Source organism: Epinephelus fuscoguttatus, linkage group LG9 (genome assembly GCF_011397635.1).
Source record: "Epinephelus fuscoguttatus linkage group LG9, E.fuscoguttatus.final_Chr_v1".
Classification (NCBI taxonomy): Eukaryota; Metazoa; Chordata; class Actinopteri; order Perciformes; family Serranidae; genus Epinephelus; species Epinephelus fuscoguttatus.
In genome coordinates this window covers 31,068,720-31,094,179 of record NC_064760.1, presented here as the reverse complement: position 1 = coordinate 31,094,179, position 25,460 = coordinate 31,068,720, and the positions used below count along the sequence as shown (strand labels likewise).

At 41.7% G+C, this 25,460-nt stretch overlaps 2 protein-coding genes across 7 annotated transcripts in view; one reads left to right on the top strand and one right to left on the bottom strand.

The window, feature by feature from the left end:
* Positions 1–5,664: 5,664 nt before the first annotated feature.
* On the top strand, positions 5,665–13,517 carry LOC125894281 (gamma-aminobutyric acid type A receptor subunit pi). 2 transcript variants are annotated; one of them, XM_049585591.1, is made up of 10 exons: positions 5,665–5,854; positions 6,997–7,076; positions 7,241–7,353; positions 7,440–7,507; positions 9,283–9,500; positions 10,366–10,448; positions 10,629–10,766; positions 10,865–11,017; positions 12,510–12,703; positions 12,797–13,517. In XM_049585591.1, exons 2-10 carry the CDS (start codon positions 7,024–7,026, stop codon positions 13,130–13,132), a joined length of 1,356 nt encoding a protein of 451 aa, XP_049441548.1. In that variant the 5' UTR covers positions 5,665–5,854; positions 6,997–7,023; the 3' UTR covers positions 13,133–13,517. The 2 variants fall into 2 exon arrangements, with proteins under 2 accessions (XP_049441548.1, XP_049441547.1); XM_049585590.1 differs by having other exon boundaries at positions 6,992–7,076.
* A 102-nt stretch (positions 13,518–13,619) lies between these two features.
* Positions 13,620–25,460, bottom strand: part of afap1l1a (actin filament associated protein 1-like 1a) — a 30,637-nt gene continuing 18,796 nt past the window's right edge. For 4 of the 5 annotated variants that reach the window (XM_049585589.1, XM_049585585.1, XM_049585586.1 and 1 more), the window contains 17 exons: positions 25,128–25,211; positions 24,936–25,015; positions 24,455–24,593; positions 24,204–24,299; positions 23,888–24,102; positions 23,595–23,774; positions 23,347–23,430; positions 22,675–22,750; positions 21,876–21,995; positions 21,243–21,454; positions 20,852–20,997; positions 20,657–20,729; positions 19,980–20,094; positions 17,821–17,988; positions 16,429–16,604; positions 16,203–16,325; positions 13,620–14,592 (listed from right to left, as the gene is read on the bottom strand). In XM_049585589.1, coding sequence (XP_049441546.1) covers positions 14,566–14,592; positions 16,203–16,325; positions 16,429–16,604; positions 17,821–17,988; positions 19,980–20,094; positions 20,657–20,729; positions 20,852–20,997; positions 21,243–21,454; positions 21,876–21,995; positions 22,675–22,750; positions 23,347–23,430; positions 23,595–23,774; positions 23,888–24,102; positions 24,204–24,299; positions 24,455–24,593; positions 24,936–25,015; positions 25,128–25,211 — 2,114 coding nt within the window. In that variant the 3' untranslated portion in view covers positions 13,620–14,565. The remainder of the gene's footprint in view (positions 14,593–16,202; positions 16,326–16,428; positions 16,605–17,820; positions 17,989–19,979; positions 20,095–20,656; positions 20,730–20,851; positions 20,998–21,242; positions 21,455–21,875; positions 21,996–22,674; positions 22,751–23,346; positions 23,431–23,594; positions 23,775–23,887; positions 24,103–24,203; positions 24,300–24,454; positions 24,594–24,935; positions 25,016–25,127; positions 25,212–25,460) is intronic. The other variant, XM_049585587.1, reaches the window with a different exon arrangement.

Here is a 25,460-nt window from a genome sequence, read left to right as displayed (position 1 = left end):
TTTGCTGAAGTGGAAGTATGTTGATCTGTACCTGTATTGATTCATTTATTCAGTGATATGTAAATGTGCAGCCTAATGCTTACATAAGACCAACTTTGAATGTTTATTATCATTAAGTTAGACTAATCAATTCAAACCACCAGGGGCTGTCAGATGCAGAGGTTACTTCTAATCTAATCTTATTTCTAAGGATGTTGTTTCTAATCCTCTTAGGGGTTTTACTTTTAATAAGTTTTTTCACTGATGCACCAAATGCGGATGTGGTTAGTAGTCCTGCAGGTGGCTTTCTGCTCCCAGTCCCAAACAGAATGCTGTGTCATGCTCTATGAACGTTGTCTTCAAAGCATTTTAATTATACTTTTGTGAATATGCTGTCCTTGAGGGACCAGGCAGCTAATGTCACACATGTGATCATATGCAGGGAAGGGATAAAAACACTTCACCGAAACTTTGACTGCAAAGAGATGAAAGGAGGAATGATGCGTAGGGGGGCGATAGTAAGACAGTCTTTAAGAGAGTTCTGTGCCTGACAGGAACTTCAAACTCTACTGTGCCAAAGAAGGGAGACAGGACTGAAATCAGTTTATACTCTGGGATCAACAAGTGCAAGGACAGGAGTATATATAAACACCTGAGATAAAAGAGAGGAGTGTCTAAAAAGAAGAAATGCCTTAAGCCTCAGATAAAGCCCAGAGCAAAAGCCAGCAGCGCCTGTGAGAGCACACCTTCTGGGAAAGAAAGAGTTGAGAGAAATGTTGAATTACAATGTCATGTCCACTGTATCTGAAGAAAGAGAACAGCAAACACTTTATCCACTTCCTGTGGACTCAACAGTCATGGGGTGATATGACAGCTGGCTCAGAGCGGAGGCCAGCGCACACGGCCCAGAGTCTACGTCACATTAATTCATACGTGTTCCTCCTGGACATGGCAGCCGTCAGAGTCATTTAGGAGAGATTTATCACTGTCCGTCTTGTGAGCCGTCCTGTGACATTTCCATTTGTCACATGACAGTAAATCACGTTTCCATTTCATGGTGCTGCTCTGGACATGAACATTACTTGAAACATGGTGTCGTCAAAAGCTTATTCGGCATGATAGAGAGACATAGAGAGAAAAAGAAAGAGAAATTGAGCCGAAAAGGGAGAGGCAAAGATTCAGAGAAAGATAGTTATGCAACAGGGGATTGATGGGAAAGAAACCAAAGTGCAGCATTAAGTGTTCTTGGCTGAACAGAAGATGATTGGGGAGGATGCAGCGTGCATCTATGTTTTATGGAATTCTTGGGTGAAATGGATGGATGGATGAGTGAGTCAGAAACCGAGGGCTGTAAAGGTGAGATATATGAAGCAATAGTGGAAATAAGTGACACACAGCTGAGGGAAGGTCATGTGGCAGTGGGGAGCTGTTAGCCAAGGATAACTGATGGCATTTAAAATGAAAAATGAGGTAAGGATTGGACAATAGGGAACAGTTTGTGATACATGCACCATAATGAGGCTGAGATACAAGCATCATTGTGCCGCAGCGTAGCATTTAACATGTACATACATAAACATAGATTTCAGCAATGGGTAAATCATTGTTGGAAACATATGTAGCATCAATGTTAAGATGTCAAATAATTCATTAAATGTAAAAAAAAAATTCTACCAAAATTTTAGACTAGTATTACTTTGTTTTATGACGTGCATGTATGGAGAAATGTTTTCAGAGTTAGCATTAGCAAATGTAGTTTAGAATGGGTTGAAAATAAACAATTGCGCTAGCTAACCAACATGATTTGGTCATTCAGACTTCACTGGGATGGCATCATATTTGGTAAAAAGGAATGAGTGTTTAAAGGAAGTGTTTAGAGTTTTTAGTGTGATGAAGGTGCTCTTTGGTAGCGCACAAGTTCAACGAAGAAGAAAGGTCCCTGGCACTTTCTGGCAAAAAGTTAAAAAGCATTGAATCAGATTATTATTTCATGGTTTGTTCATTTGTTTCATGGGTTATAACTTTTTTTAAATTTTTATTTTTAGGTTCTTTTTGAGTGGATGGGTTTTAATTTTTGCCAGCAGAGTTCCATAGACCTTTCGTCTTCTTTTTTCCCCTTTTGCCATATAACATTTTGTAATTTTACTGTATTTTACTGTAAAGTGACTTAAACCATAGATGTATGACAATACCTAGATACCAGATCCCAAGATGGTGCCTATTGTTACCGGCTCACCCTTCTTCCCCTTTAAGGACAGTGGCCTTGTAGGTAACCTGTGAGGGTGACATGTGCCTCAGTGTGTACATGGAAGGAAGCAGCTCTATCGGGGTGTCATGGTGACAAGACGACAGCTGTCACCCAGACTGTTCATTTCAGTGGAATTGCTTGCCTGATGCATACGCCCAAAGAAGTCTCTAGCCTCTGGTTTTACGTCCACGGTATGTGGACCCTGGATATGCACAGCAATGTTTCTCATGCTGGCCCCACTCGCGAGTTCCTATTCAGCTCCTAGACTTCACACTGTGATGATGTCACAGATTTTTTAAAATCTCTTTTCTCGGCTCCAGTGAAGTTTTTCTGATATAACCCCCCATTTATCAAAACTTTCTAATAGAAAGAGTCATACTGACCTTGTCTGCAGTTCAAGTTGTCCTCTCAACAGTTTTACAGACGTCTCTTTTGTAATGGTGGCCTATGGGGAAAATGTGTTTTTGGGCCGCAGGACATTTTTTGTTGCTGCAATACCACAAGTGGCCACTAGGAAATATTGGCAGTAAGGCTAAGCAGCCTTAAAAACCACTTAAAAACATACATATTTATATCATTATTAAACAGCATTTTAAGGACGTGTCTCTTACTCCTCAATTTCAATTTGGATATCAACAAAGCTAGCGTTAGCTTTGTCACTTGATTCAGTTTGCTACTACTTAAACAGTTTCACCTGGCAATTACTAATATTTAGAAACAACTGCTCTTTGTACAGAAGAATTTTTTTTTTTTTTTTTGAGAAACCTCTGCTTAGTAAACATTATTAACAGGTATAAGTCCCAACTTAAGAACACCTGATGCAACCAGATCCAGAGGCCCAAGTCATCTCAACTCAAATTTATTTATGAAGCAGATTTTAAACAACTCACGTTGACCAAAATGCTGTACAAAAGGAGTAAGATGCTAAAAACACACACATGAGAGGCATCATAACAGTCAGGTACACAGCTCATTCATTCAGAGACACAGCACACACAGACATCAGATAAAACCACATCAGGAGGACTCAAACGCTAATGAATACAAGTAGTTTTTGAGCCTGGACTTAAATGAGTCAATGGTGGGGGCAGATCTGATTGGGAGGGGGATGCTGTTCCTCAGTTTGGGGGCAGACACAGCAAAGGCACGATCACCCCCGAGCTAAGTCTGGAGCGTGGTACAGCCTGGAGCTGACTTGAGGGACCTGGGGGGTAGAATAAGGGGTTAGGAGGTCTGGGATGTAGGATGGGGCTAGACCATTAAGGGCTTTGTACACAAACAGGAGAACCTTAAAGCCAATTGTGAACCAGTCAGTCTTCAGTGGAGAGAGGCTAAAACGGGTGGGATATGGTCTCTCGTCCAGGTACCTGTGAGGAGTCTGGCAGTGGTGTTCTGAACCAGCTGGAGGCGGGACAGAGTGGATTGACTAATACTGGTATACAGAGAGTTACAGTAGTTTAAACGGGCATGGGTGACGATCTCCAAGTTCTTGAGGGAGAGCAATGGCTTGATTTTAGATATGGTGCAGACTCACAGTTGGAAAAAGCTGTCTTTACTACTGCATGAATTTGCTTGTCAAACGTAAAGGCGGAGTGAAATACCAGGTTTTTATATGGCTTTAACCAGCTGATGCCAGTTATGGTGGCTAAGGCAGGCTCAGGCCAGCAATTCTACCTATTCTGCCTGGATACTGAAGCATCTGTGATTTTGATAGGATATTTAGGTTAAATTGACCAAGGACAGCAGCCATACAGGAACATAAAACTGGCAGATATAGTCAGAGGATGCAAAGAAATATGAAATGTGAGCCAGCTAATAAAGCTGTAAGATGGATGGACAGGTGGACACATACACGGATTTTGCAAGCTTTCAAGCAGTGAGAGAAATAAAAGGAAAACGTGGGCTACTCAATCACAGCAAGATGTGAAAGAACAGGCAGGCGGAGGCAGCCAGGTGGATGCTGACTAACACTGAGTTGTCTGCCGCTCCAGCATCGCTGACTATAATTATTCATTAGCCCCCTAACACACAGATCAAACAGTGACATCCTCCCCCTCAGGTGCTTGACAAACGTCTCCATTTGTCTCTTTCACTGTCAGAGATTGGGACTGGGACTGTGTACTTCAATTCACATGGTGGGCGCAAATCAGATGATCCTATGTTCATTTCACAGCACTCCTAATCATTATCGTTAAATGTAAAAAGACTATTTACCCAAGAACACAGCCACCAGGGTGTGAAATTAAGAATAAAAGAGCTTTATGACTACAGTAGGTTACTGATGCACTAAATAGCTTGCGATGGGAACATATCACCTTGTTAGCAACCAGTTAACATCAGTAGTCAGTACTGGGGAACACAGGCTGGGGAAGCAATGGGGTGCAGCAAGTCCATTGCTTTTGCTGTAATCTTATAAGACATTATTAGGCTGTATACCCTCAAGGCTTTCTCACACATGCTAGAACTTCCACCACTGGGCTGTTGGAGGTCAGGCTATATAATTAGAGCTGAATCTCAAGGAAGGAAGAGCAAATACAGATTAATCACCCCGTGTCACTGGTGCTGGAGCTGAAGGATTGACCGTTTAGCAAAAAAAGTGCTTTGGTCTATGGGCTGTTGTTGACAGCTGCGTGTGGATAATCATCATCATTACCATTACTGGTACTAGGACTCTGCTCCTGGTTATTATATCCAGTAATGAGCAGCAGCGACATCAAGACATTCAACACATTTTCATTGACCAGAATGTGGACAGCTGCAGCTATAGGGTAAGATGAGTGAGCCACAGTAGTGAAGGAAAGACATTATTTTCAGTAAGGTTTTAATGAAAGGCAAACACAGAGAAGGAGGCTTACAGTAAATGTGTTGCTCATCTTGACAGGAGCCACATGGGTATTTAATGGAAGTGAACACACAGATATGAGACAGAGCTGAGAGGGAACTAATTCAAATGATGACAATAATGCAAGGGAACGGAGTTCAGGGTGAGGAGGGACAGGGAATGAAGGAGGGAGACATGGGAGAGCTTTGGAGCCCAGAAGGAGGTGCGGTGTCAGTGTAAATTGAAGGAGAGGGGGGTAGATAGAGATTAAGGGCCGAAAGTATGAGAACGTGTGGGAGGAGGAGAGTGAGGGGAAGAAAAGAAGTGATACGGTGGATCAAACTGGATGCATGTGTGTGTGCATCCAGCACTGTGTGCCTGTGTGTGTGTGTGTGTGTGTGTGGAGGTGGGGGGCAGTGAAAAAAAGAAGGGGAGAGAGATGCAGCACAAATGAGAGGGTGAGTGGCATAAACAGAAAGGGAGAGAGAGAGGGAGGCTGGGAGGAGGAGGAGGAGGGGGAGGAGGTGGGGGGGGGTGCACAGAGGCTCTGTTGGGAGATGAATACAGCTGTGCAGAGAGACAGAGGGAGATGCACAAACAGTAAAACAACCAACACTAGCCCACACAGCGGGACCAAATGATAGGAGCAACAGTGGTTTATTGGTAGATGGAAGGAACACTGGGATATAACCAGAAGTAAGTGAAGAAGGAGAGAAATCTCAGCCACTCAGAACATTTGGGAGAGTGGGGGAGGAAACAAAGAGAAGAGGAGTGACCTGAGGTGGAAAACCAGAGGACTGAAACAGGTAGGAGGAAGAGAGGGGCATGATGAGACCAAACCTGAGAGTGAGGAAATGTGTGCATGTAAAAAAAAAAACAGGGAGAGTGTTTTTTTATGGTTTTAAAAAAATGAAATTCAAAGATAAATATTTTGTTGGATGTGCATGCACAGATTATTAAATTAAATTCACTGAATTTAAAGAAAGGAAACAAAGAGATGAAGCCAAATATTCTGTATTTAGGCGATGCTTATTTGGACCCATAGAGGCATGCATAAAACAAGACAAATAATCATGTGAGACTTTAGTCTGAGCTACAAAGCGGTAAACAAAAACATGAATGAAAACATAAATGTGCTGGCATGAATTAATCATCAACTGGTAAGTGTGGAAAAACAACCTAATAACATTGTGTGGCTCGTTTACTTCCACTGTGGCCACATAGTGTTCATATGGAGCATCATTTATAATGGCAGCGCTGTGTAAATAATACATTGAATATTCAATGGAAATGCTTTGCTGAGGTCCTGGGAACATGTCAACATGTATGAGAACATAAACACACGAATGATGGATTCAGATGATGTGGATGAAAGTGAGATGTAAGGAGAGCTGCAATCTATTACAGACAGTGAGATGTATCTGCAGGAGGAGAAGGGTGAGTAACAACTAGACAACGGGGAATCCTTGATGAGTTAAGAGACTGGATTAGTGATCAGTGGAGGGGGCTTTGTGAATAAACCATGAGGTCGCAGCCACATATATCTGCAGATGACAGTTTGTGCGACACACTTATGTGCTAGAAACACACAAAAACAAGCATGTGTGCATGTATAAAAAGTAGGTAGGTGCACTCATGTCTTATCTAGACGCTGTCTTTATCTCTTTGTGTATTCTTAAGTAGCTACTTGTGTATTCATGGGACACAGAGGAAGAAATCAATACAAGTTTCCGCCACGTTTTCACAAGTATGAGGGCAGGCCGAGAGATGGCACAGTTTTATCACATCAAAGGGTGACAGCGTGCTGCACGTTTCCCCTGAGGTTTGGGATCACATTCAGTTAGCTGCTGCCACCCTATGGTGAAACAGTGTTATCCCACGTAATGTAAATGTGCAGGAGGAATAATTTGTGGTCGTGTTTTTGTGTGTTGCATCTCCCCTAGCACAGCTGCTGACCTCTGTCCGCTGGTCCACAATGTCTGTCCAGCTGCACACGCTACTGACCCTCTGCCTGACCGTCACACAGGGGTGAGAGCTGAGGTTCAACACTCATGTACAGGGTTGAGAACACATGCTAACACTGATCTTTATTGACTGAAAATGCAATGCCTTAGGTTGATGTATGTTCTCGTACAACTTTTATGACCCGTTTCCTGCCTTATTTCTTTTCCATCTCTCTTTATTGTCATCAGTGGATGTACGTTTTCTAGCAACCACTGGGGCGAATGGAACGGCTCTCAGCTTCAGCCCACGATTCAGAAGCTGATGAAAGGATACAACCGCTACCTCAGACCTAATTTCAATGGTAGGCTTGAGCTTCATAAAGAATTTATACATGTAATTGAGTTCAAGTGTTGGTTCATGCAAAAATGTAATTTCTGTGTTTGACAGAGGGTCCTGTGGAAATTGGAATGAGTCTTGACATCGCCAGCATTGATGCCATCTCTGAAATCAATATGGTACACCAATCTTCCTACTATGTGTCAGTGGGTGAATCAATGGCGCCACCAGGGGCTGGCCAGGGCCACCCTTACACAATAACTGCACAACCCCCCCACATACACACACACACACATTTCTTCTTGCAAAAATAATTGAAGGCCTCCGAGTCCTGCACAGGTCTGATTTTCAAGACTACAATCCCAGCATACAATACTGCACCGGCCCCGCCACCCACACTAATAACCAATAAGTTCCACAACCCAACCGGCCAACACAAGATTTGAGGCCCAACCTGAAAATGCAAATTGTATAATAACCATGCGCTGTTCAAATATTTCTGTTAGGGGGTGTGTTTAAATTGATCATTCTGAGCCATTTCATGCATGTAAAGATAACAAACTTTAAAACAAAGGTAATTTGGGAAACACAATTTAAATGATGATTTTTTTTTTGCTTATTCCCATTATACTGAGCAGCATATCTCCACAGTTAATACACCTGTCAGAAACACACCTGATTGAAGCAGCTCTTATGAACCAGTTAGTGCAGAGGACAGAGGCAAGACACAAAGTCAGTGATCAGAGGATTAAAATGTGAAAACATTCCATTAAATTATTATTATTCTCATTTTATTTAAATATATTTATCATCTAACATGCAAAATCTAACGCACATGTTCCTTTTTCACCCAGAACTGAAACCAGAAATAAAATTAAGACAAAATTCCACCCGCAAATCACTTTTTTTTTGCCAGTCACCTGACGGGTACCCACAGGTACCAGACCCAGTGCAGGACTTGCCTTGTTGAGGTGTTTTTAAACTTTAGTGGGTTAGCTTCCAGTAAACATTGTGTGTCTAACAATCAGTGTTTTCTGTCAAATTAAAGCTGTTTATTTGTCCTTTTAAGGAAAAGGACGACCAGCCTTTTGAAGAACAGTGACCCACCTAAAACATGACACATAACACATTAAAACAGAATTGTTGTGGAACTCATAATGTCAACTGTACTATTATTAGTCACATCAGATAATTAGTAACATCAACTCTAAAACAAGAAACCAAGGCACATCAGTATGCGATTCTTTAACCCTCATTTTGACATAATGTAAAACTTCAATTAATAGCCCGGGCTATTATTTGCTTGAATCACTGAAATCGACAGGCCTTTAATTCCTTTCAAACAAAACTGTTGCACAACAAAAATGGGAAAGACAATCAAATTGTTTATTTAATCCAGTATGAATAAAATAAGTTATGGCACTTGGGGGTTACGGCACCCGGCATACCAACACAACATCACTCAATCCTGTTAAAACAAAACTCACAACTTGTGTTAATTTCTATGAAGAACACTTCTGATTCTTTTGATCTAAGGACTCTTACGTAAGAACTGAAGGAATATGAATAATTTACAGGGTAATCCAGGAATGGACGCATAATTTGAGGTAGCCAACAACCTGGTTTTATACATCCGAAGAACTTCTTGGTAACCAGAGCAGGCCTCTAATTGTGACAGGCGTTTATTTGTCAAATTGTGTAGCCACACAAGGCTAGTAAAAGGGACTAGGTGTTTAATTGAAGTTTTACGATAGTTTATGACTAACCTTTATACAACTGTACTACAACAACATAATGGAAGTCCTGAAACTCAGATATGGTTTTAGGTTTTGGCCACCCCAAGATTTTCAGTGGCCATATTGGGCCAAGCAAAATTTCTGGGGGCCACTGGGTTGAATAAGTGACTGAAGAAACAAATAAATGACTAGAAGTCTTCTTTACAATATCTTCTTAGGACTACACTGCGACCATCTTCCTCCGTCAGCGCTGGCGTGACTCCAGGCTGGTGTTCCCTGGAAATGAGAGCGTCAGTGTGGACGGACGCCTCGTGTCACTGCTGTGGATCCCTGACACCTTCATCCCCGACTCCAAACGTTCCTTCCTGCATGACGTCACGGTGGAAAACCGCCTCATACGCATCTTCAGCAATGGAACAGTTCTCTATGCCCTACGGTACAGGTTTATGTTTATTGATTCAACAGTCGCTGACATTTGATCATTTGATACTCCTGCCCGTGAGCTTTTCAGATTCTGCTGAGCTGGAAGAGGTTAAAATGAAAGGAAATGTAGGGAGATGAAAAGAGAAAGGCGAGGAAGAAAAAATCTACTGAGATTTTTTTCATGCTGTTTTCATGATTGTTGTGGTAATCAACCGTGAATTGGCCTTTGGTTTGGCTAAAAAAAGACAGGAAGAAAAAAGAGCACTTATGTATCATCGCTCAGTCATATAACTCAAGGGAATGCCACTGAAATTACTGTTTTTTCTACCCTTCAAACAGTTCAGATTGTGGTGGGGAAAATTCGTTGCCTGTGGCCACAGTCAAAATTTGTTCTGATGTCTAATCTGTCATGTCACACTGATATAAAACTTTATTATGACTGGAAAGCTTTACTGAGGACAGAAAGGGCAGTGTTGTGCAAGATGTTCCTTATTCTTCTTGATTAGAGGGAAAACATTTTATATAATAGTTATGTTGTACAGATCCATGTTTGTCAGTTGTTTTTTAAAAATATTATTGGCATATTTTGCTTTGTATAGAAATAGAACACTGATGTTCTTCAGTAAGCAATACATCATCTAAATAATTTTGATTCTAGTGCTCAGAAACTGTCAGCAAATTCCAAGTCTTATACATAATTAATGCATCAGATGCAGAAATGTCTGACACTTTGGATATGAGTCTTTGTTCTTTCCGTTGTTGCTCAGGGAGGAAAGTTCTTTGTGTTCTCTGGTTATTAACTGCCCTGTCCGACATCAAAGGAGTAACAGTGTGTTGGAGGGAGTTGTTCTAATGATCTTGTTATGAATGCACAACAGCATCACGGCTACCATCGCCTGCAACATGGACCTGACCAAGTATCCCATGGACAGACAGGAGTGCACCCTGCAGCTGGAGAGCTGTGAGTACCTGTGTGAACCCTCCACTCCATCAAGTGTGTAGATGGACATACATCACCATCATCTCATCATCACCATCACCATTTTCATCATCAGTGTAGTGAGTATCAAACTGACACTGTTATTTTAAGCAGATCATTCATTCAACTTTAACTATAAACCGTTGTGTGTGTGTGTGTCAGGGGGCTACAACCTGCAGGATGTGGTGTTCTATTGGACCAGAGGGAATGACTCAGTGAAGGGTCTTGACATTCTGCGGCTGGCTCAGTACAGCGTAGAGAGCTACTATACATCAGTGTCAGAGGCTGTGTATGAGACAGGTAGGACACTACATCTCCCACAGTCCCCCTCACATGTGGAGTTATATGTGAGAGCACAAATGTAATAAAGCTGTGTCTGTTTGTGTCTCCTCATACAGGACAATACCCCAAGCTGGTGCTGCATTTTGCATTGCGTAGAAACGTGCTGTTCTTCATCTTGGAGACGTACGTTCCCTCCATTCTGCTGGTGGTTCTCTCCTGGGTCTCTTTCTGGATCAGCCAGTCCTCCGTCCCAGCCAGGACCTGTATCGGTCAGTACCAGATCTCTTACTGCATTTTATCAGAGGTGAAAGTGTAATGATGATGGTGTATTCCACATTATTAATTCATTGTAGGATATTATTTACGACCTTTTCACATCCCACCTCACAGACTCAATACGGTCAGAAAGATTAAATGTATTTGAGTGCCATTCATTTAAACATCAGCACATGAGAGGGAGAGCTGTTGTAATGAATATCAACACAGCTATGATTCTGCAGCACATATGAGGCAACAGGTAACACATAGGCATTCCTACACAATAGCTTGCTACTTTGTGTACACGTTACCACAGGCCAGCTACTTTACAGCACGTACATTTATCTGTATTTTCCATTTATTGTGCAACCAGTGAAATAAGGGTCTGTTGACAGTCACTTTGGTGGCATGTTTGATTCCTGTGAGTTAACAGCTTGACCAGATAGTACCTCGTGGCACTGGCTGATGTCATATGAGCACAGCTGGTTGATGCCGTAGGGTTCATTACAACACTGGGGGGGACACATATGACAAAGGGGATTTGAGGGGTCACACAACTAAGTGTCACAACTAAGTGTTGTATAAACTGGTGACATGCCAACCAATATCCTCGGCAACTTTTACAGATGTACGGATGGATGGAAACTGTACTGCTCAGGACATGAAGTTCCTCCAGCGCGTGATAAAAGCTGCACAACTCATTTTAGGAGCAGCCTTCCCTTCCATTCAGGACATTTACAACAGCAGGGTCAACATTATCAAAGACAGTACACACCCCAACTACAGTCTGAACACTTCTGCCATCAGGCAGACACTACAGGAGTGTCAACCCCCACCCGACTGCTTTGACTTAAACTTACTTCTTGCTACATTTCCATGAGGCATAGTGCACTTTACTTTTATTGCGTTTTAATTCTTAGGTAATTTAATTCAAATTTTATTATTGTTCTGTGTGAAGGGAGACTGGCTATTAAGAATTTCATTGTACGGTGTGAATCAGTCTTGAATCTTGAAACTCTTGAATAGAAATAAACGTAATCCTGAATGTTTTAGTACAAAACAGATACACTGTCTACACTGGGAAAAAAAAATCAAATTTAGCATTTTTACTGTGGTTAGAGGGCATGTAAAACACATTTTGTGTTTACAAGGCATTTAAACTGATGTTAGTCGATACCGCATGTTACTCAATAACTCTAAAATTATTTATTAACTGTAAATTATGCAGCAGAGTGCACCAAGTTCAGCCATGCATTATAACGATCATGCATTAATGAGAATAAGCATCGATGCATCATCCTCACTACAGCCTCAGTTCAACACATGATTTGACCTTTATATGTTTTCTGACACCTACCCAATTAAATCAAAGAGCAACAGCAAAGGAAAAAAGCCAATGAGGGGGAATCTGATGGCTGAGATGATGAAGAGTTGATTACCAAAATATGGATTCGAGGTTCAGTAGCTATTTTGCAAACAGCAACACTGTGATGTGTTTTCCAGGGGTGACAACAGTCCTGACGATGACCACACTGATGATGGGCGCCCGCACCTCCCTGCCCAATGCCAACTGCTTTATCAAGGCCATAGATGTTTACCTGGGGATCTGCTTCACCTTCATCTTTGGTGCACTGCTGGAGTACGCCTGTGCCCACTTCTACACCATGCAGCACCAGACCATAGAGGACTTACACAGGGTGAGGAGTATTTTTTACATTTAATATGAGGTGATATTTTGCTTTTAACGTGTTAGATAATTAGAATATTGGAATTGTGTTGTCACCTATCAGGAGCTTCTGAAGGAGTTCAATGAATCCAATGGAAACGGCTCCATTCCCATCGTCAGCTCCACCCAACCGAACCAGTCTGTGGATATCGGCTCCACTGCAGAGGAGACCACGGAGCAGTCAGCGGACAGTGACACAAAGAACAATGCTGGATCAAAAGAGAGGGCAGTGTCAAAGCAGGGCTGCGGCCTGTCTTCAGTGAAGGACGCATCACGCAGGGCAGCGTCCGTCTTCATTGTGGAGAATCCGCACAACATCGATCGCCATGCTCGCACCGTTTTCCCCACGGCGTTCCTCTTTGTCAATATCCTCTACTGGCTTTACTATCTTTTTTTCTGAGCGCTGCTTCCAAGCTGCTGCATAGTTCATTTCACCATCCTGAAGCTGCTCTACCTCCTCATTTGAGACCCAAATACCAGTTGCCACTGCCTGGATCTAAACAAGCTTTTTTTCTATCACATATACGAATCCTTTATACCCCACAGACAGGCTGCAAAGTGATGACAAGCAGCTGACATATAAACACGTAGAGGGGAAGATAGAAAGTCTGTCTGTTTACTGACGATTCAATAGAACAAATGAGGATGAGTTTTAACAATAGACTGCCTGAACTGCATCACACTATACTGTGTTGCATCCAACTGCCTTCATTAGGTGACTGACGTAGATGTTTTCTTTTCTTGTTTTGGCTTTCATACATCGTTTGTGTGAGACCATATATTGTATACCTCACAGCAAATCATGTGAAATTAAAATAATAAATCAGTGACTGAGAATGCATTTTTTTTTAGCATTTGTACTGTAACAAATGATTAAAGGTCACGTGTTTGAGAATAAGACACATTTATTATTCCCTTATCCAGTTAGGAGAACAGTAAAGTGCAAAAGTAAACCACAGGTTCAGCAGAGAAGTTGTTAAAATTACATATAATGGAGATTTTTTTTTCCACACTTAGGGAAAAGATTGGTTTGAATCTGTGAATAGCACCACTTTGTTAGTCACTCGGTTATCTCCTGCAGGAGTACTTAACTGTGCTGTGTGCCAAAGAGGTCAAGTGGATGAGGGACTATTCAGTACGGCACAGCTTCAACCCGAGTGGAGAGGCTAATAAGTGCAGTCAAAAGTATAATAACACACTCAGCCCTCCATGGCACCGACGTGAATACCTCTGATAGGTATGTCTTATGATGACGATGAGAAATGAAACCTTGATAGTATAAAAGCATTAAACATACAAACAGTAGTCATGGCTCACTCTGTACAGGCAGATAAGAAACATTACATTATATAAAAGGCACATTGTGGCTTAAACTGCCTCCATCCTCAAACATATCACGTCTCACATGGCACCTTTACATTAAACATTGTCTGCAACAGCAGGAGAGGACACAGCCCTGTGCTGCCTTCCCATTACAACGCTTCACACTAACTGTGCTTTTCAATACACTTTTCTTGTGTCTTTCTTACTAAACTCTCTTCTCTCCTTCCTGTTTGCCACGTTTCAATCTGTGTCACCACAGGCAAGGAAAATACTTGGATACAGACAGTGAGCACTTCTTGGATTCCTCACATGTGGAGAAGTCGTTTTAGGAAGACAGAAGAGTAAATATTCAGTGAGATGTACCTCCACCTGGTGGCTGATTTCTTTCATTACAGTTCGGTAAAGTCTGTGCTTTGGGATCTAGATGGATCTTTAGCAGGATTTAATGTCACAGTTGTCAGATCCTGACATCTGTTAATTTGTTTTCTTGTCCTCTTCGTGAAACTGCTCTTAGGTTGCTTTCTTTGACTCCCATTCCTGTAAAGACAGAAAATATGTAAGTGATTTAGTAACAATGTTAAAATAAGGTAATTATTCAAGAACAGGACTTTGAAGTGATTGCAGGTGACAATAAGTCAAACAAAAAATAAATAGCACCATTTTCAGTTATGCTCCCGAACTGTGCATACCAATAAGCAAAAACAAACAGATTTTTTTTTTTTAGATTTGTAACCCTGAAATTAATAATTCACCCACAAAATGACCATTGGTATATCAATTACTCACCCAGAGTTACATTGAATGAAGAAAATGTAGTGTTTCTCATGTCTCTGATGAATCCAAAAAAGGTGATCATTCTTCATGAATTAACGTAATAAGAGTGCCAATTAACAACAGTATAACTGTAACAACATATCCCTTTACAAACTCTTGTACTGCACACAACTTGTGCAGTATAATCTGAATCTGCAGCATGTGCTGGATGCCACAGAATAACATCCCGCAACAAGCACATCAAACCAAAGCTGGAGCACTTTCAAAGTTTTAAGGAGACATTTGACCTGGTCATCACCTGTGAAGAAATGCATTTTCACTAAAACATTATGATTTAAAAACATATCAGTACCAACAGTCTCACATAGGGACGTATAGCGTGCCTGGGCAAATGTGTGTTTTAACTCTGCTAATGGCTTGTTTCTCGTAGGCGCATGCATTTTATATTGTAAAATTTAAGGGAAAAATCCATATGTTTGAGCACTTACTGAGCATACACCTGGATAATTAAGACTGAGTTGTGTGTGTGTGTTTGCAAACTGTCGTAATATAGTTTTGCTGTCTTTAAATGCAGAGCCTGATTATTTTAATTCATGAAGAATGTTTGCCTTTGTTGGATTTTGTTTACCATAGAGACATGTAAGAAAAACCTTTTGACACACAGTCAGTAATTTATAGAAAAAGATGATTTGAGGGTGACATATTTTAAAGACATGGCTTCACAAATATATCTTTCATTACTGGACCAATACTTTTGTAAACAGTGCTTCATTTAGTTTTTTATGAGTAGATTTTTAAATGCAGTTTAATTGGTTAACTAATTTAGCTACTGTTCTCAAAAAAAAAAAAAAAAAAAACCAACTTCTTCAGACAACTATTCCTGACAAGTGTTGATAATTGTATTGGTGATCCATAGTGGTGTACCACACCAGCTTCTTTTACATCTGTGCACCCAAGTGGTGCATAAACACAGTTCTGTGATAATGACAACAATGCCAACCCATGTAGTAGCACTACGCATATAATAAACTCATTCACCTTAGTCCCAATGGTGTTGTTTAGGTCGTAAATATTGTGAAAGCAGAAGTAGCTGAGCAAAGCGATATCAAACATCCACCTGTAGTGACAGAATCCTATTTGATCATAATCACTCAAAACACTCTCACACACACCAGACACTGAATTATAAATGTCTGTCAGAGACTGTGCGAATGCACGCAGACTGTATGTGTGAACTGTGAAAACCCATTAGATGATGACACATGCTGCTGTGATCCTATCAGCCCCCTGTGAAGCCTGAGAGAGAAATGTGTCCATGATGACAGGCTGAGGAACGGTTCAGGAAGTGACTGTGACAGTTACTGAACAGTTACCTTTGCCTTCTGCATGACAGTTCCCGTAGCAGCGTAAACAGATGGAGGTCTCCGACGCATCTCTAAGGCACAGTTTACTGGTAAAGAATCACTGTAGATATTCTGTGTCTTTTTGCTGGAGGCCTACACAGACAGGGAAAAACAGCAAATAAGCAAATAAACCATGTGTACGCAGGCAGGTAAACATGTATTTGTGTGTCTTTCTCACATAAAGCAACAAATATACCTTAACTGGGGGTTTAGCCTCAACAGGTGCTCCCAGGGCTCCACCAGCCAGGCTCTTCTTTAGGTTTTCTTGGACCTGAGACAGCCGGAGCTCCAGGTCCACCCTCTCTACCTCTTTAGCTCGACAGGCGTCCTCCAGCTTCAACACACGGTTGTTGAGGGAGGTCTGTCTTCTCTCTGTTCCACAGAGACACAGCAACACATACGACACAATGAGACAAACATGAATGAAACAACATTTGAAAAGTAGTAGTGATATATTCATGTTCTTTTAGATGGTGATAAGACTCTCAAAATAAGATGCAGTTACAGAAGTACTGTACTTACACTAAGTACAGTTTTGGAGTTTATACTTGACTACTTCAGAGGCAAATGTTGTGGTTTTTACTCTCCTAAAGCTATTTCGCAGATTAAAATTCTACATGGAAAACCTACGATACGTTTTTAAATTGTGATACATTTTTATAGATTAAACCAGGGCTGCACGATGAGAAAAATATGCCACATGCAATATTGTTGTTAAATATCATGGAAATAATATAACCAATACTTCTCCTGATTTCAATATACTGCTAAAATACAACAAAGTGCTTGCTACATTAAAACAACATTCTTTTATTGAACATTGGACTGAACACAAAAGGCACTAATACAAAAAAATTGTTAGATTTCAGAGCACGTTTTTTTTTTTTAATGGTCTTTCAACTGTGTCAAAAAAGTCTTTTACGATGCATTTATGGCACAAGATAAAACTGCAATAATCCAATCAAATAATATAGCACATGCTAATATAACAGTGGCTGAAGCCGTAGTAATGCCTTATGAGTACTTTTACTTGTGATTCATTTTGCTGCTACTACCTTTGTGCTTTTACTTGAAATGGAGTGCAACAATCTGATATGCTACTTTTACTTCTGATCTCAAATCTGAATACTTCTTCCAATGCTGCCAGCAGCATACTGTGCAAAAATACAGGAAATTAATTTGATTCAATAATAAAAGCAATTAGAGTCTGTATTTATCCCTGTAGGGCAACTGTCTTCTCACATGACCCTCTAATAATGGGGGTCAGAGTGCAGGGTCAGATACAGAGCAGGGATACAGGATGTGCACTTGGTATTCAAGCATCCTAGTTAATTTGCAGACTTGCAAACTATGACTTACAAACTGCTTCTTTTAGGATGACCTGGTGTCCCTATGTGTGTCTCCATCCCTCAAAGTAAATACAGTAGATGTACAATATGTTCTAGCTATGCTGTTCATGGTGAGAATACAGTGATCAGTTTCAGTTTCTGGATACTGAAGAGCTGCAGAGTTAAATTGGAGCTAAACTCAGAAATAACTGAGAATTTGTATAACATCTGTTCTCTGCTTTGACTTTGTATCTCCTTACCAGAGGCTGTTTTCAGCTCTTCCTTTAGCTCCCTCTTCTCCTTTCGGAGGGTCACGAGTGCATTTCGTATCCCATCCCTCTCTCTTTCCAGCTCCTCTTTCTCTTTCAGGTAACGCTTGGCATCCTCCTCAGCTCGTGTTTTCCCATACTTCCCATATTGGTTGGCGTCTGGGTGGAGATGTTGGAAGAGAGCAAAGGTGAGGGGTCAAATGCGCAGAGGTTATGGGAAGGAGAGAAACATCTCACAGCAATCTTTCTGCCTCTCCTTATTAATATCATGTTCCTGACATGAGGAGTATGATGTCACCTCGACAAGTCAAACTAAAGCACAGCACATAAATCTGACCCTTTTCATAATTCAGACAAAGAATTTTTGGAGAGAACAATGATATGATGAATGAAATAAAAGATAAACACGCACACACTCCTGCAGAGCGAGAGGTCAGGAGGTAAGACAGCGGATCTAATGTGAGTGTCCAATAAATCTCAGGTTACATCCTGAAGCTCTCAGCCATGGCGAACGCCGGCTCTTTGATGTGTCAGAACGTCACAGTGACGGCCTGTGAAACAGCACTGAGGAGAACGCTGAGACAGTCGACCACGCCGATATCACTTTCCTAAACTCGGAGCGCTTATCTCATTTATTTGTGTGAGAGATTTAGAGGCCAACTGACACAACGGAGGAAATGGGAGAGGCGAGAGAGGAGGGAAGAGATTATGGATGGAAAGTGAGAAGATGATCGAGAGGAGAGAAATAGGGGAATATTGAGCCGGATAAAAGCTCACATTTTATGACTGTCTGTGAACTAATACACCACTGAAAGAACGGTATGAAGAGTGTAAGCTACAGCAATAACAGCAATACTAGACCTCTGCAATCTCACTCCTGTGTGATACAGAACAACATTAAGGTGCCATCTGTATCATTCTTGTTTCCCTTGAAGGGCAGCGGGCTGCTTCCCTTGTTCTTTTTTATTTATTTCTAGAGAGACAGATGGAAAGCAGAGAGGGGTGTGAAGCTAAAAAGTTACAGGGCAGAAGCTTCTAAAAATATTTGGTGCTACTGTACATATACATCTCAGCTGTTTGGTTGGTTGAGAATGGTATTATGAATAATTTTGATAAAACTTTACAATGTTTGTCAATCTGTTTTTGTCAAACAGCACAAACCTCTGAAGTTTCTTGCAGATACTGGCTCAGTCATAAATGACTTATATAACAAATGTAAGGGGCTCCACAAGGATCCATTGTAGGTCCTCTTCCCCTCACAACAGACAGTATATCAATAATCTGGGCCTTAGTGTTAATAACTGCCAGAGATTTGGGTGTGTTATGTTTGTATGTTAGAGCCTCCAGATTTCTGTAATTTTCCAACTTGTTGCCTCAAGTGACATCACTTTTAGAATCCCTGGAACAGGGACACACAACTTGTTCTGCCCAAGGGTCACTTTTGCAAAACGACAGAAGGCAAGGGGGCGGTTAATAAACAAACATGAATTATATTTATCAGTATATATAGTAAATGAATTGCTTGTTTTTAACCTTCAATGTTTTCTGTTCTCACTTATTTTTTCTAAGAGGCAAATCCAGTCACAGCAGCACTTGCAAAGGTCAGGGGTACCTGGGAGCGTTTCAAGAACTTGTGGACATTTGGGGATCCTCCCCCGGACTTGTTTTTTATCAAAGAAGCACTACTTTGATGCTTGTTTTGCACTCTGGTACCTTATTATATTCTAAGTTTAAAAAAAAAACCCATCAGTTTATTTTCACAGTGAATAAGAAAAGGGTCGGCGGGCCACCTGGCAACCTATCACAAGCCAGATTTGGCCCATAGGCTGTAAAGTGGAGTATCACTACCCTAAAATAAAGACCGCTAGCCTTGGGAACTCAGCTTTTAGTTTCGTCTTTATAAATAGAATTACCTTTAACGGTAATATATTTCTTACAGTTTGTTTCTGTCGGCTGAATGTGAATGTTTCAGTTTATATCTGTGCCCTTGCCATTACTTAGTTGTCTCTTACTTACAAAAGAGAGCTTGCTTGAGTTTCCAATACATAAATAAACATTTCTATGAAACTATCGGTATAGTTTATGAGAATAAGGTTAGCATCACTGGAGGTGCAGCAATGTCACTTTGGAAAACCAACTTCACCACTTACTTGAGCCTGTTCGTTTGAGGGAAACTAAAGGCTTGGTTCTGTCAGAATCGCTGCTGGAGAAACTTGAGCGCCGCTTCCCCTGATTCCCAGACTGCTGCCTGCGGTTCTCCCCTGACTGGGTGGAGTAGAGAGAGGGTGGGAGGACATGACAGATGTGGAAGGATGCACAAAGAAGGATGAGAACAGAGGGAAAAAAGAAGGCAAAGTTTGTATATTAGGCTGAGCAATAAACTAAACTTCAAAATAAGTTTGAGAACACAGAGGTGTGTTGTGTGTATGTTTGTGTCTGTAGGTGGTGAGAGGCATGTGTTTAAGTGCCTGTCAGTAGGGTTAAGAAAGGAGTTTACAGGCTGTAAAACTACCATGACCTCTTGCCTTCCTGTCACCAGTTTGATTGCTTTTTATTTTTTTGGTCTTTTTTTTCCACTCTCACGCCCACACACTGTTTTTTCTCCGGCCTACAAAAAGCCGTCATTGATAGACGTGTAACAGAGCACTGTCTGTCTGCTCGGGTGACTGATATGGAGTGTCATATTCAGACAGAGACAGTCAGAGACAACAGCTGCACACACAGAGAAATGCAGCTTCTAATCCTGTCACATCAAAGTAAAGCATTACACATAAGATTTAACTGAACTTGGAAAAAGTGTGTGAGCATCTGAGCATGTGTGTTCCACCTGCATGTCCTCATTAGGGACCTCATCATATGTTCTGGAGTCTGTGGAGGTGCTGCTGGAGGACGTGACCCACCTAGGATCAAAGGAAAAAAAGAAATGAAATCTGCATGAGATCTAAACATCACTGCATGGGTCAGTGGCCTTGCTTTGACCTCAGTCCAAATATTCCAACTCCTCCCTCTCCGACTCACTCACAGGAAGGAATGTCGCGCAGCGTCACGGATGTTAGCGATGGTGTCTACGTCAACGTAGTCGTAATGCAGTGACTCTGGATCTGTTGCGGAGCCTGTCTCTGCCAAGAGGACGCCAAGCCATCGTCCAAGGTCCTCGGAACTGCTAGCCTAAAATTGACACAGGGCAAATTAACTTTTGAATTCTGAAGTGACTCAAAACATTTAAGTTACACGCTGTAAAACCTAAACAATGAGTTCAAGGACACAAATGCTGTGTAGAGCTGAGGAGAACAGCAGAACATGTTAGTCTCTTGTCACTAAGAGTGACCCCCTTGAAAATACACATTCATTTGTTAATATAGATATTGATTAGTGCAACCTTAAAATAACTGAAATAATGCTCAGTATTTTACCTCCAGAGCAGCCACCTCTGTGCTGTTCCGCAGAATTCGGAAGGCAAAGGGATGTTTGGGTCCCAGCCCCGGGACCACCTCGCAACCATGGAGAGGAAGTGAAGGCAGGGAGGTCCGGGGATCTCCTTTGTCATGGTAGAAGTGCAGGGAGCCTCTGCACACACAACACCACTGTTCCCGCCACACCTGGTTCACCAGCACCGACACATAGCCTGCATGGTGAGGAGGGAAAGAAACATGACATGTCTACAAACCTGGAGAGATAACGAGTGACAGTAAAGTAAATGTGAATGTGAATTGAGAAGAATCTTGCGATACAATTCATACCACAATATAGGGGTTATGATTCAATAAATTGCGATTTTTAAAACTGTAACCCTAAAAAGAACAGTCCCTGTAACAAGCTAGCGATATGTTGGAATTAAAGATTCAAATAGCTGAAGACAGATTTCCGCACTGCTATCTAGAAGTCAGGGTTTAAACACAACACAAAATAAACCACCGCCACAAATCTCTGCATGTAAACTATTAATTAAATATCCATAATGCTTTTGTTAATTGACACAGTATCACAAAACACCATGTTCCTGTATAAATATCTTCTAACAGCCCTACAGTGATGTAGGGTCTGACCTTGTCGAGGGTCGCTGTAGGATGTCCGTGGATCTCCTGGCCGAGGGGGCTTCTTCTTAGAGAAGCTGATGATTCGTGTGATCTTGCGGCCCGCAGCTAAAGCTCCCCGTTTCACCTTACCTGCGTAAGAAAAGGTTGCATATTTTTCAGATTTATTTTGGGAAGGGGAAACTGTAATTTGCCTAAGATTAACACATTTCACTACACTATGGACTACGAAAATTAAATAACATGTTGACAGCTGGGCAAACTCCATGTGCTGATGAAGACCATGAGAAAGATGTGGTTTAATAAAGCTAATAAGAGGACCTTGAATTAAAGGAGCTGTATACAACATTCAGAGCATATCTGTGATTCAGACTCTGAGTAGGATTGTCTGTACACGGCTTTCAACATGGAGGTGGCTGAGCCGGTGGCTTGGCTAACACTGCTAACAGCGCGAATAGCGCTTACAATGGCAACAGTGCTGACAGTGCTAACCGTGGGGAATAGGAGGGTGGATGCACAGTGCAGAGTGATGGCAATTAGCTAGCCAGTGGGACACACTTCCAGGGACTCACTTGCACTAACATGCATGCCTAGACAGACTGTCTAACACAACAAAGAACAGAGAAGCTCGGATTACAACACAAACAGAAAGACTTCACTCTCTGCGTGGGATGCCATTACTCCACTCTGTCTTTACACAGTTAAAAGATGCTTGCTGCTTTTTTAATGCTCTGAATGTCATATACAGAACCTTTAATATTTTTTGTCAGACTGCTGTATTGATTTGAGGCTGTGTGTGTCTCTGTCTCACCATTTTCTCTGCAGTTCTCTCCAGTTGACACACCCACACTGTCTGAGTCTGATGTGTTCCTCTCTGCAGATAACCTCTGAGGGAGAAACACACAAACACAAGTTAAGACTTTTCAACAGCAACAGAGTCCAAGCCCTACACAGGATCTGTCTGTCTGCCAGTGTCAAACTGGAGCTTAGCCTTCTACACTTGTCTTAATTAAGAGCTGGATAACTATACTTGAGATAGTTCTATTACAAGCTTACATGTGTCTGGCTCTGAATTCTTTTACACATAATGAGACAAACACTTATTTTCTGCCCTTTTCTCCTACCAGCGAATAGCGGCTCCTCTCTCTTCACCCTATGCATTTATTTATGACAGGGCAGTTTTATGTTCTGACAGGTTTGTGAGCTCTAAAGAGGATGTGTCTGCTTCAGCACTGACTCACCACCACTATCATTGCTGCCTAAACATCCAATTACGCTACATATCCTCTTTGTTTTGCAAGTCAAATACAGGTATCACTGTGTATTGTGTCTAGCCAAACAATTATTTAGGAAAATTGATGGTGACAACACAATTACTGCTTGCCACCAACTTTTCCTCATCTCAGCTGTACAGACGATTTATGGCTTAGAGGTAAAAATGAGAGGGACGTGCAGACACAAACATCCTCTCTCCTGTACTTACCTTGTCAAGTTCAGTTTTTCTTGGAATGATGGGAGACGCAGACTCCTCAGGCCCTACGCTCTGACCGCTCACCTCTCTGACAACCTGCGGGAATATTTTACATGTGTCACTCTTAGCTATACACTTCCTTCTGAGGTTTGTTTTTCCACACCGTCAAATCTGCTTGCAGTGACTGGCGACAAGATTGATGGCTGTGTTAACTGTCTGTATGCCTGCAAGCGTACATACACTTTCCAGTTGTAGCTTACCCTGAGCCATCTGTGGGCCTGCTCCTTGCTTTGTACCGCCAACACCAGTGCATCTCCGTTGGGTAAGGTGAACCGGAGTTCATGGTGCTTCCTCTTGCTGTCTTTGGGTGCATAGACCACAGTGCACTGGGGCAGCAGCAGGTCCACATAGGGGCATGTGTCCTTAGAACTCTTGTAGCACTGCAGAAAGGAGAACACATAGGATACTGTAAACTGGTGAAGAAGGGAAGAATTGAAAAGGCTGTGTATGTATCCGGAGTGTATGCTTGCATGCTTACTGAACAACTCCTCACCTGTAGTCTGTTCTCTCGTATGACAGTAAGCTGTTTTGCCCATTGGCCGAAACGTTTCTTGCGTAGCAGGAAGGCGCAAATGCGACAGTCCCTGGCTGGAGGCATGGAGCTCTCGTCTGAGGGCCACTGATGAGTGAGTTGGACACCAGGGCTCCTCTCTTCCTCATCCTCCTCGTATGACTCATAGGAACTGCTCAGGGCATCAGAATCATTGTCTGAGAGGGCAACAACAGAGAAGATAAAGCTTTATTTCTTATAACAAGGCTTTTTATCACGTAAATTGTTCATTGGGGGGGGGACTCTGTTTTCAACTCACATGAATTTTTGCGGTGTGTGTTTATGCAGGTAGTGGGGTAGTTGTTTTCTGCGTCTTCATACCCATCCTCTATAGAATTGGGAGGGCTAGACCTGACTGAAAATGGAGGACATGAAAAAAATTCCTAATTACTCCTTATGTTCCATCATGCACTTTAATGCGACTTGTTCTTTGTAATTATTGGCTTCGAGGTTTTTACAGCAAAATGACACTCAGGGCAATGAGTTCAGCAGAGGCGGGAAGATGCTGACCTCGTGTGATGATGTACTCGGGCAACTTGCCAGGACTGAGGGGCACAGCCTCCTCATAATACTCCTCGGGAGGAGGCGTTGTGGGCAGAGGGGGAGGAGAGTCAGCTGAGTGCGGGGCTGGGGAGTCTGCACAGTTCTGCTAAGAGGAAACACACAAACACAACTCTCGAATTTCCCTCATAAATACGAAGGATTTTTTTTTTCACAGCCTACGAACTACATCATCAAAGAGACACAGAGTAAAACCCTCAAAATGATATCCATAAATTAGACACATGGGTTCTGGGCGGGTCCCTAAATCTTTACTCTTCCAACAGCTTGCAGGGTGAGGAGCATATGTGCATGGGAAACCCCCACAACATGGAATACGATCTCTGTTTTTCTTTGCTTTTCTCTACAAGTCATCTATAGGTGTTATAGTCCTTTGAGAAGTTTGATTTGGATGGTGAGTGCTGAGGGATACTATATATAGCCCACTTGCCTGTTTTAAAGTGTCAGTTTGTGTGTTCTTTTCTTCTTTCAGATCATCTGTGACATCCTTAAGGTCTCCAAGCTGGCAGTCTATAAAATACAGCAACATACATTGAAACTCACACTTACATATATTAAGGTAACATGATATTTACAGCTCATTAATATAGATAGGTGTACAATTAACAGCACTCAAACTCACCAAATGTGTCAAAGAGGGACTCTACGAAGCTGGTGCCATTTCTGTAAACTGCTGAGTTCATATAGATGTAGTCTGTTCCTGAAACTGGAGGCAAGGACAGACACATTTTATCCTTTACAATGTTGTGTGTATTGCACGTTTTTATTATGTGTGTCACAGACAAAAAAAGAGAACAGAAAAAAAGTTGCGGTCCTAACACCAAACAACTTTTCAAGCGATTTCACTGTTGTGGACAAATTTCCATTGTCAGCATAAAATCCTATGACTGTTGTCATATAACTCTGAGCTTTGAGATTCGTATACAATCAAACACGTCAAATACTATTGTAAGTT

What these genes read in the sequence shown, in the direction of transcription:
- LOC125894281 (XM_049585591.1), top strand. Translation starts at nt 7,024, where the DNA reads ATGTCTGTCCAGCTGCACACGCTACTGACCCTCTGCCTGACCGTCACA. An exon ending in CACCCTGCAGCTGGAGAGCT is followed by an intron (nt 10,449 to 10,628) that starts GTGAGTACCTGT and finishes TGTGTGTGTCAG; the next exon opens with GGGGCTACAACCTGCAGGAT. An exon ending in CCCAGCCAGGACCTGTATCG is followed by an intron (nt 11,018 to 12,509) that starts GTCAGTACCAGA and finishes TGTGTTTTCCAG; the next exon opens with GGGTGACAACAGTCCTGACG.